Here is a 17,006-nt window from a genome sequence, read left to right as displayed (position 1 = left end):
AGGAGCCAAGTGAAAACCACCCCCGTAGCCCTGGGCTGTCAGGAGCCACAGGAGGGCCTGGCTGGGAAGCCTGTCCTGGACCTCCGCTGCAGCCCTGAGAGCACCCCAGAGATAGACGCTGGGCATGTTGTGTGGTTGTTGAGGGCGGGGAGGTCAACCCAAAGCATTAGCTCTGATAGGCAATTTTTGGTCTAAATGCCCTTGAGATATTTTTAGTGGCCTGTCCATGCCCCATTTTCATTTTTTCTCCTTTGTCTTGATCCTTTTCTTAACTATTCCTGTGTTTTCCCTCTTAGTATAAGGTTTGAGCCAACTAACACTTCCTGGCATTGCTTAGCACTGCCAGTGACACTGAGGGACAAAATATCTTTCTTGTGCATCTTACTGCAGTGTAAGGCAGGTGACCAGCCCCAGGGACCTCACAGGTACGTGAGGGTCTGGAGGTAGGGAGGTGGCAGCCAGAGTCTGGGATTATTAGTATTAAGAGGAGATTCCAGAATCTTATTGAGGGAGTTGTGAGGGAGGAACATCTACATGTCAGGGAGGGTCATTTGCTCACAGCCCCAAAGAGGTAGGCAAGTGGGAGTAGCGGGGGGCTGGAGTACATGACATAACATGAGGGGAACATCCCAGACCAAGAGACCTTGAGGCAGGCAGATCTGGGCGCTGAGGCAACAGTAGGAGGGGACCAGGATGAGCATTTGGACATCCTCCCCTTAGGCTATTACTAGGGCCAGACACAAGGAGGCTGAGTCCGATAGCAGAGCTGGGATGAGCATCCAGGTCTCCACCCCATTTAGTTGTCATCAATTTCTGAATTCTATAAAATGTTCTCCTTCCGTCAGAATTTCAGGTATTACTTCTCACCATCATATCATCAAGCAGTGGACAGTCTATTCCAAGTCTCAGTAACCAACAGCATAACATAGTACAGAACTCAAATCTGCTTCTCCTTGTAACAGTAGGTGAATTCAGTTGGGCCATTTCCTGTTTTCTAAATCTTCCCCAAGCAGGATGTCACTTAATGTAGTTATATCTGGATATGACTATACTTATTTCCTCCAAAATAATTTTAGGTGGAGGGTGGTGCTGGAATCTTACATGTCTTCATAAGTATTAGTAACTATAGGGCACTCTTCTATTCATCCCAGAACCTTAAGCTTTCATAGCTGAATGTAAATAACAAAGATCGCCTAGTTAAGATACCTTGTTTTATTTTATTAGAAGTGAAAACTGAGGTTCAGAGAGGTAAAGAGACCTATCCAAGGGCACAAAGCCAATGGTGGGGAGAAATGGGAACAGAAATTTGACTTCTAGCCCTGTGCGATCTCTGCAGTTCTTTAATGTCATGACTGTTCAGAGACAAAATCTGAGAGATTCTCTTAGAAAATTGTTTAATTGACAGTGTCTCTCAGACCATAGAAACCACACTGAACATTTCAAGAAACGCATAACAACTATCTGTGTTTAAACACTTTCTCATTAAAGTACACATACCCACCCATGCACACTCATACATATATACACACAGACAGGCACCCTGCCCTCTTACCAGATTACATTTCACACTGTCAATGAGTGCTTTACACAACTAACAACCTCATGATCAAATGGCTACGACCTTCTGCTTCCTTTAAAACAATGCTGACCCAGGGAGTTAGGCTAAAGTTTAAGTAAATATTCATCTTCCCAGAAGGATCTCGTGGCTCCAAGCCTCTTTGGTCAGGCCACCTACCTACTGAGGCTGGAGGTTGGGGGTGGGGCACAATGGAGCATAAGATTCCTGACTGAGCAATTCTTCATCCCAGAGCTGAATAGAGCCAGAGGAAGGTCCTTCTCCTCTCCCATTTTTCCTTCATTATGAGGAGGACAGACTGTACATCAACAAATGGTATGGAATGCACATCAGGTTCCAAAATTGCATCAACTTCTGTATTCGTTTTCTAGGGTTGCCGTAACACACGATCATAAAGTTGGTGGCTTAAAACAACAGAAACTTATTCTCTCATAGTTATGGGGGCTAGAGTCTGAAATCAAGGTGTCAGCGGGGCGGCGTTCCCTTTAAGGCTCTGGGGGAAGCTGTTCTGTACTGCCCCGTTCTCCTAGCTCCTTGTGGTCGCCAGTGATCCTTGGCGATCCTGCCTTGTAACTGCATCACTCCAATTTCTGCTCTGTTGTCTCCTGGCCGCCTTCCCTCTGCGTGTGTCTCTGTTTCCAAATCCCTCTTTCCTTATAAGGATGCCAGTCAGTGACTATGGGGGCCACCCTAATGCAGTATGACCTCATCTTAACTTAATTCCATCTGCAAAGACCCTATGTCCAAATAAGGTTACATTCACAGGTACAGGGGCTAGGACTTCAACATATCTTTTTGGGCACAAGGTTCAGCCCGTAAGAAGTAGGGTGCACGCCTCTCACCATTCTGTTCCGTCAGTCACCACCAATAAGCACCTCACACGCGCACGTGCTCCGCCTTTGGTGCGTTCCTGGGTACAGCCAGAGCAGACGGAGCAAGTGCTGTCCTGGCTCTCCAGAATGAGGACACGCTTTCATAGATACTTGCTCGCTCTCCTAGTCTGCAGTGTTTTTGTACATGTTAACTCTCCCACCCTGTATTTTAAAAGGCATTCAATTTACATTCCCAACTTTGTTTTGCTATGTCTCTTACATCCTGGCTCCAGCATGCACAATAAGTGAAGTGTGTTTGGAGGGTCACCTCAGCCATCGATAAAGACCTTTTCTTTCTTTTTTTGCCAGCTCCCTAAAGCCAGAATGTAACTTCATACGACTAGGACCCTGAGACCTTCTGAGATGATGCAAAGAGAGTGTAGATGCCATGAAATAGTTCCCACCAGCTACTGGCTTTGAAAGAACACTTTCATTACTGAAAGGTTTCAATTTCTTCTTCGTTCACTTTATCTTATGTGCATCAGGAAGGTGGGAGCCTTCATGTTGGGTAGTCACTGAAATGGGGAACCTCCCTTACTGTCGGAGTGCATCTGGTGCACAGGCAATTTCCTCTCAGCATGTGTGCAGAAGAGCTGCTCCGTAGGGCTCCAGGGACACTTGCAGTTGCTCCATGTTGGCTCTGCTGCAGGGTCATGCATTTCAGCGGTGTCTGTCCAGAGGAAAGCCCAGCTGGAGGTTGCAGGGTGACACGCTGGAGGCTGTCACTCAAAGAGCTCCAGGTAGTCGGGGGGCTGGTCCTGCTGACCGCAGGGGTACAGGAGGAGCTCTTTCCCCAGGGAGGTTATGGGTTCCTCCTGTGAATCCAAAGGCACAGGTCAGACTGGTCCGGTTGTGAAGACAGTATAAACAATGATGTTGCGCCATTCCCACCTCCTCATAGTACAGACCTTCCTGCCCACCCTTGATTTACACAGAGCTTTATGGCTTATGACCATTTGAAGAGATTTTTCTCGTCCACACACTGCCCTGTACGCTCGTTCCCTCCTGGGCTCGAGTTCTAACTTAAGAGTGTTCCCAGAAGTGATCAGGGGACACACACGTTTTTTAGCATCTCCTATGTTCTCTGCCCCAGTGGGGTCTCCCTGAGTATTTGAGGAGGAACTAGGCTCAGTGATAAAGGAAATGCAATTAAGAAGCCTGATTGCCAGGAGGAATTATCAAAGACCAATCCCCCCCATTACTTGTCTCAGTCATTTTTCTTATAATTGCCTTTCATTGTTCAAGTGGCTGCAGAACAATAATTCACAGGGCGGACTGAGTCTGTGCATGGCCTCACCTTGTGATATTCCACCAGCTCCGCCAGCGTGGCGTGCTGCAGCTGGTCCACGCCCAGGAAGCTGTAGGAGTCGGTGGAGGCATCGATGAGGAAATGCTTACAGTCATCCTCAGACTTGTAGGACAGGGCATAGCCTTTGATCCTTTCACTCACTCGGATCAGAAAAGTGCCTGGCAGGCACGTGCTCAGAAGTTCATTGGCCCTCTTTAGTGTGAGAATTCCTGTGGGCAAGAAAAGCAGGTATTTCAGCCAAATCACTTCCAAAATTCTTTTCTGTTAAACACAGCTGTGTGGATAAAGTTTAATAAAAATAAGCATGCTGGTAAGTCCATTTGGGGCATCTAAGGAGCACAGTAAAATATCATTTATCTTCTGGAATTTGGAAACTGGGCAGGGTAGGTTACATAAGCCAATGCAGAATATAAGAGTGTAAATGTTTAGCCTTCAGAAGGACAGATTTCCACCTGAACAGTATTCCCTCTCTTATCGTGGGTATTATGTTCTAGACCCCCCTGCGATAGGTGCAAATCCGCGAAGTAGGAACCTTACATTTATTTTAGTATTTATATATATTTTAAGGCTTTATAAACCCTTCCCACACACTTATAACCATTCCCAGTCCCTTATTAACCTTTCCTACTCCCTTATTAACCTTTTCCACACTTTTATAAACACTACTTATGTTCTTAAACATATTCTACACTCTTAAACCTATGTAACTTTCACAACATATGTATACAGTATTGCAAAATCCCGTGATATAGCGAAAAATCCGCAATAAATAATTAAATATATTTTTTTAAATCCTGCAAAACAGTGAGGCCGCCATAAGTGAACCGCGATATAGAGAGGGACTACTGTACACCCAATTATAGCATCACAGAGGATAGATGGCTTCTGAGTCTGGTAGGACCTTTGATAGTCATCCTGGGAGGGGCCTTGACAATGCTCTCCTTAGTTTACTGATGAAGACTCTGTGTCCTGGGGCATGGTCCTATTTGGTCTAGAAGAATGGTTCTCAAGCAGGGCAATGTCTGGAAATTTTTGAGAGGCATTTTTGGTTATGGGCAGGGGTAGTGTGTGTGTGTGCGTGTGTGGGTGCGCGCGCACGCGCGTGAGTTTGACTCATTGTCCAGATTTCCCTTCTTATTCCTACTGTAATTCTTCAGATGCATCAGTAATGTTCAGACACATAGAAAGTACACAAGCACATCCTGGGAAGAGGGTGAAGTCGGATTATTCAGTGAGCTCTGATTTGGGAGGGAGGAGCAGCATTCTCCTAGTGCAGCGGTCCCCAAACTTTAGGGCACCAGGGACCAGTTTGGTGGAAGACAGTCTTTCCAAGGACTGGCCGGGAGTTGGAGACAGGAGGCAGAGCTCAGGTGGCCATGCGAGAAAAGCTCACTCGGCCCCCACTCACCTCCTGCTGTGTAGTGCAGTTCCTAAGAGGCCACAGACCAGGACGGGTTCATGGCCTAGGGGCTGGGGACCCCTGTCCTAGTGTTCTTTTTCATTTCAGTAGACAGAAGCTCTTGTCTGCTTCTGTTCCACAGCTGCTACGCAGTACTTATTAGGGGGGGAAATAAACAGTTGATGAAAAGGCAATGGATTCTCATAGCCCTTTAGTCTTGTTGTTGGTAGTTAATTGAGAATTGAACCCTAATTATCCACAGAAAAGCATATAATAAAAAACATTTCAATTTTTGTTTTTTGTAAGTAAACTTTAATAAAGGGAGGACTTAAAGAATCACCTGTTGTTTCCCAGCCGAGACCAACCAGCCAGGCCTTCTGGTTCCTTCTCCTCTGCCCTGCACCATTCAGGGGGCCTGACCTCAGAGTGGCAATTCATGAGGCTCACCCCTAGTGAGATGCAGGGGCAAGAACTGAGGGCAGTGAAGAGGCATGGCAGTCCCCCCAATTCCCACTCACAGATGGGGAATGTCCCTGAAATGGGAGATCAAGGCCTCTGTATGAAGGCCCCCAGCTGCAGCACATTCATGCCTGGCCGGGTTAGGGATGCCTCCCTGTCCTCTCCCTGATAAGACTGAGCCACTGGAAACTGCAGGTACTACGGATACCATGTAAGCCTCTTGGGTCAGCTGTGGCACTGTCTGCTGTCGGTGCTCAAGTGATACCTGTATAAACTCACACAGATTGGGACTCTTGCTTCTGTTTGCCTCTTTTATCTTTCTCAACAGTCCGGTCCCACTGCTAGGTTACAGATGACTACCATGAGCTGAAATAAGGCAACAGGGAACCAGCCTGGCCAGGGGCTGCATGTGACCGAGGTCTGAGACTCCGGATTTGACTGTCTATGAAACCAGGGATATCTTTCCTTGACAGTGAACACTCCCATGAGTGAAGGAGAAGCAGCATTCTGGAAAAAGATTCCTCTCCCCTCCCAGACCAACTGGCAGGCTAACTCTGAAATCCCAAGTGACTTCAACTGATAGGGCAGATGTTATAATTTATAACATCTGGATGTTATCCAGATGGATTTGGATCTCTAAAATGAAAACTTCTGGAAAATAACCAAACCTGGGTTAAGGTCAAATTGCTCCTAAAATCAGATCATACAGTAGCTGTAAATCAGATGGCTCAAAGCCTCTCCATCTGTAATTATTACCCATTACGCACAGATCTTGGCACCGTCCAATCTCCAGAGACACCAGAACACAATAAAATGATTCTGTGGCAAATCTCAGGCCATAACGGAGACTCCTTGCACACAGTGCTACTGATGGCAGGTTCAGAAGGTACATGCTACAGAAACTAGGCTTTGTTTTTTTTTGCTTTAAGCAGGATTCTTATTCCTGAAAAGCAGTCTCTTGGCAGATCTGATGATGATACAAGCCGATGTGCAATTTGTCATGATTCCATCACGGGCATTGGGTACATTCTGGGAGGCCTGGCTGGGATCACTGCCAAGCAGTGAGCTTTGTCTGCCTGCGAAGGGAGTTCTTGAATGCCAAACCAAAACCCAGTTCAGATATTAATCGCCATGGACTCGAGCAGTCTCCTTTTTCACCCCCTGATTTGCCCACACACAGCTAGGAATTCTGAAGCAGTGATCTTCACCCACACCCTGGCTGGTTTGGCTCAGTGGATTGAGCGTCGGCCTGCGAGCTAAGTGTCGCTGGTTCGATCTTCCAGTCAGGGCACATCAGAGAAGGAAAACTCTGACTCCAAAAAACCTCCGCTGCCTTGCAGCATACCTCTTCAGGGGAAAGGCTAAGGGAGTAAACCCCGACAGAAAATCCGGAGCCGGAGTCCCTAAGGCGGTTTGACGTTGTAGTCAACACCGGCAACTCCTGCGGCGCACCTGAAGCCAAGCTGTATTGACTCTGTCTTTCCCTTGGACCCTTCAGCTGCGAAGAGAGGGGGGGTCTGCTGCATGGGCAACAGCAGACCCTCCATATCACTCTGCCCAGGCTCTGTAGCTTCAGCTTCACTGGAGAGGACACTCCAGCGTCATCGCAAGATGTCGATTCAACACGGGAGGAGACAGATACCATGTCACTCCCGAGTCGGACTGCACAGCCATTCTCGGTGGTGCAGATAGACTCTTAAGAAGCTATACCATCGTCTCTCGAGACGGACGGCTGCCGACGACGATCTTCACCCAGCCATAAAGGCCGTGACATCGACAGGCCGCCTCCTTCTGACCAGCTCTCTCCACACAGCTTATAAAAACTAAACCTCTCTGAGGTCATAGGAGGATTTCTGTGCTAGTGAAGAGGGGGTAATTAAAAAATCTTTTTTACTTCATCAGTTCTTTTTTTACCTTTTCTTTATCCTCACCCAATGACATGTCTGTTGACTTTAGAGGCAGAGGATGGTGGGGAGAGAGAAATGTTGATGTGAGAGAGAAATATAGATCAGGGGCACCCCGACTGGGGATCGAACCCACAACCTTTTGGTGTACAGGACGATGCTCCAACCAACTGAGCCACCTGGCCAATGTTTACTTCATCAATTTCTGAAATGAACCAGATCTCCCAGCAACAGTCTATTGTAGAGCTGAATCCAGGCGGGATGTGGCAGAACTACAGTGTCCACAGCAAAGCAGATGTCTCCACATGAGGGTTTACTGAAGAACCTGGGGCACAGCTGGGCTATAACTCCCTAGAGCCTGAACACCATCTCAGCCCCAGCTGTTAGGAGCCTCTGAGCTGGGAGCAGAGAGAAATGCTCCAGTCCTCTCTGTATGACGCCCACGTACCCTCTAGAACAGTACCATTCGCGGATTTTCTGTGATGATGGAAACATTGCCTGTACTGCCCGTGGGGTAGCCAGTAGCCACATGTGGCCATGGAGCCCCTGGAATGTGGCCAGTGTGACCGGGCACTTAATTTTTTATTTCATTCAGTTTTAGTTCATTCTGATATGAAGAACTGTACATGGCCAAGGACTGCCATGTTGGACAGCACAGCTGTAGCTGCATCTGGAGCGAAGGTGAGCTCCATGGCAGGCCCGGGAGAACTGCTTTTGGCACAGAGGCGGGTGAACACCCCGAGAGACCTGACATAACTCAGAAATGCTGTGACTTTGAAGTTAAATAGATCTGGGCCTGAATATTGACTCTGCCACCACCAGTGGTAGAAGCGTGGAAAAGAACTTAACATCTTAGGTCCGAGGTTCTTATTATGTAAAGTGGGAATAAAACCTGTTTCCTTTAAAGTGCTCAGTCTATTGCTTGGCACATATTTAATATCTTAAAAACTTCCAGCTTCAACAGAATCTTCTGACAAATGATGAGAATTACTAACAGACTTCAGTGTTTCTGGATTCAAGATAAATATATAAAAACATAATTTCCTGCCCTGACTGGTGTCGCTCAGTTGGCTGGGTGTTATTTTGCAAAGCAAAAGATCACTGGTGTGATTCCCAATCGGGACACATGCCTGGGTTGCAGGTTCGGTCCACAGCCGGGGTATGTACGAGAGGCAACCAATGGATGTTTCCCTCCCTCCCTCTCTCTCTAAAAATAAAGAATAAAATCTTATTAAAAAACATGATTTCCTTACACCAACAACTACCAATTGTGTAATTTAAAAAAATCTCATTCAAAGTATAAATATTATAAGTACATAGGCCTAATCTAGTTTACTTTATTTTTATTTATTTAAACATTTAAAAATTTTTATGTTCAATTACAGTTGTCCCAATTTTTTCTCCACTGCTGTCCCCTGCCCCGCCCACCTCCCACTCCAAAAGCCAGTTCCTACCCTGTTGTCCGTGTCTGTGGGTCCTTTCTACTTGTTCCTTGACTAGACCCTTCTGCATTTTTTTTTAAGGTACATGTCCTATATAGGGAATTTATTTAACAGTTCAAAATAAATAGAGTACTAAGTATAAAAATACTAACTACCAAATTCCTTCACAAAGCCTTCTGCCAAAATGGTGGGAGATTCCATGTGTTCTTCATGATTGTATGGCTGCACAGTGCAGTAAGCTGAGCTACAAATGTGGAGGGAGGTCCTTCCCATGGGAAGGAATGAGTGCATATGACCTGGAATTAGGTCCCTGATATCCACCCCTCTATGGGAAGCAGCCAAGAGATGGCCAGCAAGTCTCTGCATTATTCCATCTGAGACACAACACCAAACCGATCCACGTGAAAGCTAGAAATGTGCTTTGGCTCTAAGGAAAACTAACAGAACATGAAAAAGAACTTGAGAATCTTTTCAATGTGTTCTCCCACATGTCCCATGTAACCAGTGGGACCAAAAGTCCAAAGAAAACTAGGACCCATGGTCTTACTGAGAGAGAAGTGGATGTGGGGAGACTTTGCTTATCTAGATTTGTTTGAGATCATGAAAAGGTGCTTAGGAAGTAGTTTAGCACTTCATTTCAGGCTCTCTCTTGCATGTGGGATTTTTCATCAAGCTCCTACATCTAGGAGTTCAGAGGCAATACTTATTTCCCCGGTGACAAAATGGGCATCACAGAGCATGTACCCACGGCAGGATATTTCCCAGCTGTACACCATTGTGCTTCATTGTGACCCCAAGTGGGAAAGAAGACCCAAGATAGAGATCGGGGCTCTCCGCTCTTCTCTGCCATTACACTGAATGTTGGGGCTCCCCTGGTTTTTGTCCTGGCTACTCCCATCATTCTTTTCAACTCACTCCTGGAGAATCTCATCCCCTCGTGCTTCTAATAATGAGCTGACAACTCCAATCTGTTATCTCTAATCCGATTGTCAAATGGATATTTTCACATGACTGTCCCAATGACATTTCAAACTCATCCCAAATGAGCTCATTATCTTTTCTCTTCTCTCCTTCCCTAAATTTCCTCATCCTCCTATGTTCCTTCTTTCAATTGACAGCAGGCCACCTTCCCCCAGCCCCACAAGCCAGTGATCAGTTCCTTCATTTCCCTTGTTCTCCCCTAGCCATGCTCATCCTTGTTAAAGCTGATTAAGAGAAAAGGGTAAAGGGGTGAATTTCTCTGCGGTGAAAAGTTAGGTGACCAAAGCAATAACTTAAGAAGGCAAATTTATGGCAATTAAAGCGAGGTGGTAAACCAATAAAGAAGAATTTCCATCCCAAAATTTCAAAAGAGGGCTCCTGATAAATAATTATACTTCAAAAAGATCAGATGCGATCCCTCTTTATAATAGAAATATGTTAGATTTCTCTTCTTAAAACTGAAGACAGTGACTTATATTAATGACCTGGCTGTGTATTATTATATTGTTTTACTGTATATTATTTATTTTGCTTAGGCTTATGATAAATATTTGTATAAATGACAGTAAATAACAAAGCAGCTAGTAAGTTTTTATATGTAAAACTCAAGGGTCTTATTTTTAAACCCAAGTTCTACCTGGATATTTAGTCCAACTGTCTCTTCTTATCTTTTGGCAACTGTTTCAAATAGAACTGCCTGTTCAAGTACCAGGATTTTTAATAACGTCAACCAGCATTTTCAATTTCTCTCTCCCTGCTGTTAAACTACCACCCTGTCATCAGGGGTGAGAGCATCTTCTGCCCAATGACACAGGGACTACAAAGTGGGTAATTGCCTCAGTTCTTATCTTAAAAGGAAAATAAAAAAGGCAATTATGAGACAAACCGTGATCGCCATGATGAACATGTCATTGACCTGAGCTCTCTTTGTCTTTTGACACTGTTGTCACTCTTTCTTCCAGTGTCTTTGAGCAAAATGGGAAGGAAGGAGGTTTACAACTGGTCCTAGGAAGGAGGGACACTTACAAAAGGCTGAACTGCCAAAGAACAAGCATTTTCCAGGACAACCTGACAGTTCTGCTGAAATGTTCTAACTGCAAAAGCAGCCCTTCAGCAGAAAGCCCACCATGAATATTGTGTTCTTTTTAGAAGAGTTTGCCATGTTTTATGTTTGGAAGCTTATTTCTGTAGATCTAGTTATATGTGAGGTGATACTACCTGAAGGAGAGAAGCCTTAAACATCATTCAAACCAAGACACCCATTAGGACAAGTGCACTCTGTGAGAGAGCTTTATTTGTATTTAAAGCACTTTTGCTGTACTTACAGTCAATTAGTCCAATTTAACCACAGACTTAAGAAGCCTATTGAGGCAAAATAAAAAACAAAGAAAACCACTTTGTTTTCCTGAAGTCTAAGAAACTGAGAGGTCAATGAAATATAAGCCAGGTATACAGGGGCTTGAATTAATTGAATTTGTAGGGTCAAATAAAGAAATAGTTTATTAGCTAATATCTGCTCAGGTTCCAAGAAACCCACCTCTCAGCCTTCACTACGGACTGGAAACAACGATCGAAAGCACAGAATTGTTAAGTTAAAGATCAAAAGTTCAAGTCCTTTAACAGATGAGGAAAATGAGGCTCAGGTAAATTGACTTGCTACAGAGAAAGAAGATGATCGGCTCAAGGTCACTCAATGAGCTATTGCACAGCTGACTTTCTGACTGTTGTGCCACCCCGATGCCCTGCCCCCATGCCCAAAGGCCAGGTCTGACTCCCTCAGGGGACTGGGGACAGAAGGTGGTGTGGTTTTATCAAAGTCACAATCAAGAGCCCTGGCACTGCTTTCCCCACCCACCCAGTGGTGTTTTATTTGAGGTGATAAATTAACCCTCCCCGTGTGCAGCGACCATGGCTGCCGACTGCTTCTTCTAAATACATCATGGGAATGGAGCTCACGGAGAAACCTTTGAAAAGCTGCTTTGTGAAAATAACTTCAAAGACTCTTGGGCAGCCCAAATAAAAGGAAGCCTTAATTCTTTTTGCCTTCCTGGTGGCGTGGCCATTGATCCACCATCAGAAGAGGCCCCACTGAAGGCCCCTCTGCACTCACCATGGAACCAGGGAGCTATGGTGTCAGACGTTTTCTCGTAGCCTGCTCGCAGAGGAAGCTGCTCCTCTTTAAACCATCGGATGATGTCCTCCAGGGCGGAGCCAGATGCTGTCCTTGTCACTCCCTGATTCCTGTTATTTGTAAGACCATTTATCAAGTTAGATTTAATTAATTTGAAAATAATGACTTCAAAAATTATATTTTTATATATATAGGTCCTGGCTGGTGTGGCTCAGTGGATTGAGTGCCAGCCTGTGAACCAAAAGGTCGCCGGTTTGATTCCCAGTCAGGGCACATGCCTGGGTTGGGGGCCAGGTCCCCAGTTGGGGGCGCAGGAGAGGCAACCACACATTGATGCTTCTTTCCCTCTCTTTCTCCCTCCCCTTCCTGTCTCTAAAAGTAAAATAAATAAAATCTTTTAAAAATTTTATATATATATATATATATGTGTCTGTGTGTGTGTGTGTGTGTACAGGGTGGGACAAAAGTAGGGTTATAGTTGTGAATATGTGAAACAGTTTGTTTTTAAAAATTTTATTTATTTTTAGAGTGAGGGGAAGGGAGGGATAGAGAGAAGGAGAGAAACATCGATGTGTGTGCGAGATACTGTACATCGATCAGTTGCCTCTCACATGCCCCCAACTGGGGACCTGGCCCGCAACCCAGGCATGTGCCCTGACTGGGAATCAAACCAGCGACTGTTTGGTTCGCAGGCCGGCACTCAATCCACTGAGCCACACCAGCCATGGCAACACAGTTTATTCTTGTATTATTATTTATTAATTATTGTGTTATTTCCCATACTAACAACCGTAAAACAACTTTTGCCCCAGAGAGAGCATACGAGAGAGAGAAGGAGAAGGAGAGAGAGAGAGAGAAATGAGAATTATAAACATTTAACGATCTAACTTCATGGGCTGAGATAACGGGAAGCTGGACACACACACTGCTAGAATTCCTCAAGAGCAGAAAATAGGAAGGAACATAAATCTGTCACTTGTCCTTCCAGTCCTACAGGGCTAGTCTTGGAATTGAGCTACTGCTGTGTTAACGCATAGATTTTAATTTATTTTTACTATGAATTAGAAGCTCCATTAACTCCCAATTAAAACTTGAGAAAATAAGCATTAAAACACATCCCCAGCACTATGTTCCTGGAGAACATGTACTTGCAAACATAATAAATCAAATGCAACAAAATAAACTTATTTCCTAACATTTTCTCTTCTTTCTCTATCCACTCACCTCCCTGACTTGATTTCCTCTTTCCCACACTTTGAAGAGGTTTAATTCTGTTAAAAGACAGTCTGAGAAATATAAAGTTAAAGAAAGAAGAGTGTTTTAAGATTAGTAAGAAAAAGATATAAGCAGCAGAAGCCTTTGGAAATCAGTTCAGTAGCAGAACTTAAGTTCTAGAATGTAAATCAGTTTCCATTACAAAAAGTACCATTGCAATGTAATAAACATGTTTCCAACTCCCGCACAAAAGCCCACTATTTTGAGCAGAATTCAATGTAAAATCAACAATAATGAGTTTGGATGAGCTACTAGAATGTCCTTCCATGACAAATAAACATTGCAACTCTATGCTTTTTATGGTAACATATACTACCACGAGTTACATGTGACATATATGTCAGATGGACATGTATATATGCATATATACACACAAAAACATAGCATTTTGGAGAAAATTGCCTATAATATTTAACTTTCCTGGGGAGCAGGCACTACACACACATGAGAGTAGATGGTAAGTTTTCTTACTGATCTTCAAATTAGGTATTTTCTTCCTTGAGAAGTCTTTGGAGAGCAAGGGAAAACTCCAAGGTCTCTCTTTTCCTGGGTTGGATCCTAGGTGACCTTGGTCATCACTGTTTAAAGTGCCAGTCTTAAAGCCATCCAGTCTGACGGCCTCACATGAAGTAGTTGATGCAAGTGTCTTAAGTTGAAAGAATGAGCTAAATGAGCGCAGCTTAAAACAAGAATTGCCCTTAGTAAAGGCCCCCTTCATTGTTGCCAGTCACATATGCTGTGCTGTGAAGCTAGTGCGGGCGAGGGCACACGTCGTTCTCCCGCCCTTGGAAGAGCCTGCAGAACAGGAGGAGTAACATACACTGACCTGCTAGGTCCGCGGCCAATGCTGCCAGACAAGCTCAGGCGCTTGGTCACAAAACTGCGAGGAGACCTGCTTTCTGATTACCTTTCTTGTTTTGTTGCCCATAAGAAAGAAGTCATTCCCCAAACCGTCACTTTGTAAACATGGTCATTTAGTCCTAAAATGGAACCTTTCCATTGAGTAGGTAGACATAATCATAGCAGGGGAAAAGGTCCACCTTCACACTGTGTCTGAGGTCATATCCCCATTAGGAAAAAACCTTGATGATAACTACTGACTCTGAGCAGAGGGAGATTTTTGTTTGTTTCTTATTTCTCCATTCTCATAACAGAGAAATATTTTTAGTCTTTCTTTTAGAAAGCAGGGCTTTATAGACAGTTTTGCTTCATTCAGTCAATATTTCATTTCTCCTGATTATTTTACATTCTGTCTATATATTAGAATATGAAAAAATCATATATCAATAACCAGGAGAAAATAATTTTACAATTGGTGCCTGCTGTACTATTATGGTACTTTTTCTTCAGAATCATTTTGCGTAATTCTTCCACAATCTATGAGGCAAGAGTACCATTGTCAACAAAGAGTTCATTCAGAAAGGAACATTTCCAGATTTTCAACATGTGAGCATGCCTCCATATCCCAGAGTAAGAATTACCATCAGACCTTTAATTCTGAGCAATGAAAATGTAGCTCTACCAACAACAAGCAAGTCAGCAAGCCCTTAGGTGCCTACTCTGATATTCTTTCACTACTAAGAGTCATACTAGGAATCACTGGAACCGTCGTTGTCTCCTCTTGTCACTTCATTGGCTCACCTGCTGCCACCAGGTGGGAATGGGTTAGTAGCACAGGAATTTAGTGAACATGAGGTGGATGTTCACTAAGTTACTGGGTATATTAATTATTGAGGTATATTTGACAGATAAGAAGGGGATGAATGCCAGATCAGGCGTCTCAGGAAGACAGGCTTAGAGGAGAGGCTGGATTTAGTTACCTAGCCCGTCCTCCGTGTCCCATGGCCCGTTATTCAATTCGTCCTTCCTCAGCTCATTTCAACCCTTACTCTTAAAGCCATATGCGCAGCTTCTTACCTAAAAGGCTTTCGGGGGTATTCGGCTGGGTTTAGGAATTTAGGCTTGGGTGGAAGTGGGGGTCTTTTTGGTTTCTGTGGAATGCTTGGTGGGCTCTGCAGTCCCTCACTGCTTCTTCCTTTTTGGGATAACCTCTTGTAGTCTTCCCGCGCCTGTTTAGCCAAGGAGCGTCTCTTCTCATCAGCGGCTTTGGACTTTCGCACTAGAAAAACAAAACGTTTGAGAAAGGCCCCCAGAGATGGTTAGAAGAATCAGCACTGCGGCTGAAAAACAGATTCTGGCATCTGCTGATAATAACGAACAATCGCTATCAATGCCTGTTATTCAGATAATTAGGGCTGGCACGTTCACAAGAGCCCAGCGTTCAGTGCAGAGTTCCTCACGAGGTGGGAGTCTGGGGACTTTCTGAAAGGGAGAGAGAAGGAAGAGGAGGCAGAAGGGACAAGAGAGAAATGTAGAACCATTTGTTAGAGACTTTCTTGCAGTTGGCAGGACTATGTGATGAGTCACAGACTTAGTGAAGATTCCAGGTGGTAGGAGGGTCTTTGAACAGTAAGAGGTGATGCTAAATCCTTCACACGAACAAGAGTTCAGGATATCACCTGCCCTGAGTCAGGAGCAAAGACGAGGCTATCAGGAACTCTTCACAAGTTCAGGCTTTGCACAGGGTGACCAGACAGTGAGGCTCCCAGGTCAGAGCCCACAGTGAGCTGAATCCACTCTCAATCAGCCTGTCAGACCACAGTAAAGTGATTCTTACCCTAGACAATCATAGAATGGGTCTGTGCACATGAAAGTACCCAAGGCTACCTCTTCATATTGCTTTGTAAATAGAGGCTTTATTGTTTTATTTTGCTTTTGTTTTGGCAACACAGTATTAAAGGACTCTAATGCAGGATGTAAGGATAATTTTTCTTGAGTGTATTTACACTTCAGGCATCATTAGTCAAATCCTGTTACGTGTGACTTCAAAGAGATGCCAAAGACATTCCATTATGCTCGGATTTCACTGCAGAAAAGTGATTGGATCTTGCAAATATTTTCATTTCACAAAAATTGTCATTTTAATGGTATTCTTTGTAATAGAACTGAAGATCAATTTAGGATTCTCAACATGTTGCAAACATTGCCGCTCCTCTTTTTCAAGCGCCTCAAGGGCTGATCTGGCAGTTACGGCTTCTCTGTCTGAGAAAGATGGAAGGAAACCCTAGTCCCATGCCAAACTTGAATTCACCAAGCAGTCTGGAGCATGCTCTGCTCTGCCTTCACCTGCACTGAGTTATTCCCAAGGGGTTTAACTCTGACAGTGCTAATTAAAAAAGGTGTCAGGTTTGGTCATAGGCATGGGAGGGGTGCTGAGATATCCAGCCTGTTTATTCCTGAGTTCTGATTACAGAGTTAAGATGTATTCACTGTTGAAATTTTAGGAAATTACAGAATAACAACAAGAAGAACTCGGATAAGTAATCTTGAATTCCATCTCTTGAATGTTAACATGTTTATAGCTTTCCAGTTCTTTTCCTTTATATACTTAGACATTTGAAAATAGAGATGATTTGCATACTATTTTATAATGTTTTTTTCTTCTCCAAGCTAAAAAGATATAAACATATTCCAAGGTCATAAAGTACTCTTTGGAAGCATGTTTTTTTTTTCTTTTTTCTTTTTTTTTCTTTTTCTGTTTTTCATAGCTATATACCATTCTATCTTATAAACACATCATAATTTTGATGGTACAAAG

General features: G+C 44.1%; 1 protein-coding gene across 3 annotated transcripts in view; it reads right to left on the bottom strand.

Annotated features, from left to right (window-relative positions):
- Positions 1-1,192: 1,192 nt before the first annotated feature.
- The window catches only part of SH2D4A (SH2 domain containing 4A), a 56,225-nt gene continuing 40,411 nt past the window's right edge, over positions 1,193-17,006 (bottom strand). For all 3 annotated transcript variants that reach the window (XM_090258943.1, XM_090258944.1, XM_090258945.1), the window contains exons 7-10: positions 15,266-15,467; positions 12,053-12,183; positions 3,746-3,966; positions 1,193-3,263 (exon numbers count right to left, since the gene is read on the bottom strand). In XM_090258943.1, coding sequence (XP_090115069.1) covers positions 3,171-3,263; positions 3,746-3,966; positions 12,053-12,183; positions 15,266-15,467 — 647 coding nt within the window. In that variant the 3' untranslated portion in view covers positions 1,193-3,170. The remainder of the gene's footprint in view (positions 3,264-3,745; positions 3,967-12,052; positions 12,184-15,265; positions 15,468-17,006) is intronic.

This window comes from Furipterus horrens, unplaced genomic scaffold (genome assembly GCF_987537825.1).
Source record: "Furipterus horrens unplaced genomic scaffold, mFurHor1.1.pri manual_scaffold_12, whole genome shotgun sequence".
In the NCBI taxonomy this organism is placed as follows: Eukaryota; Metazoa; Chordata; class Mammalia; order Chiroptera; family Furipteridae; genus Furipterus; species Furipterus horrens.
Note: the sequence above shows the minus strand (reverse complement) of the source record. Positions and strands in the feature narration are given on the sequence as shown.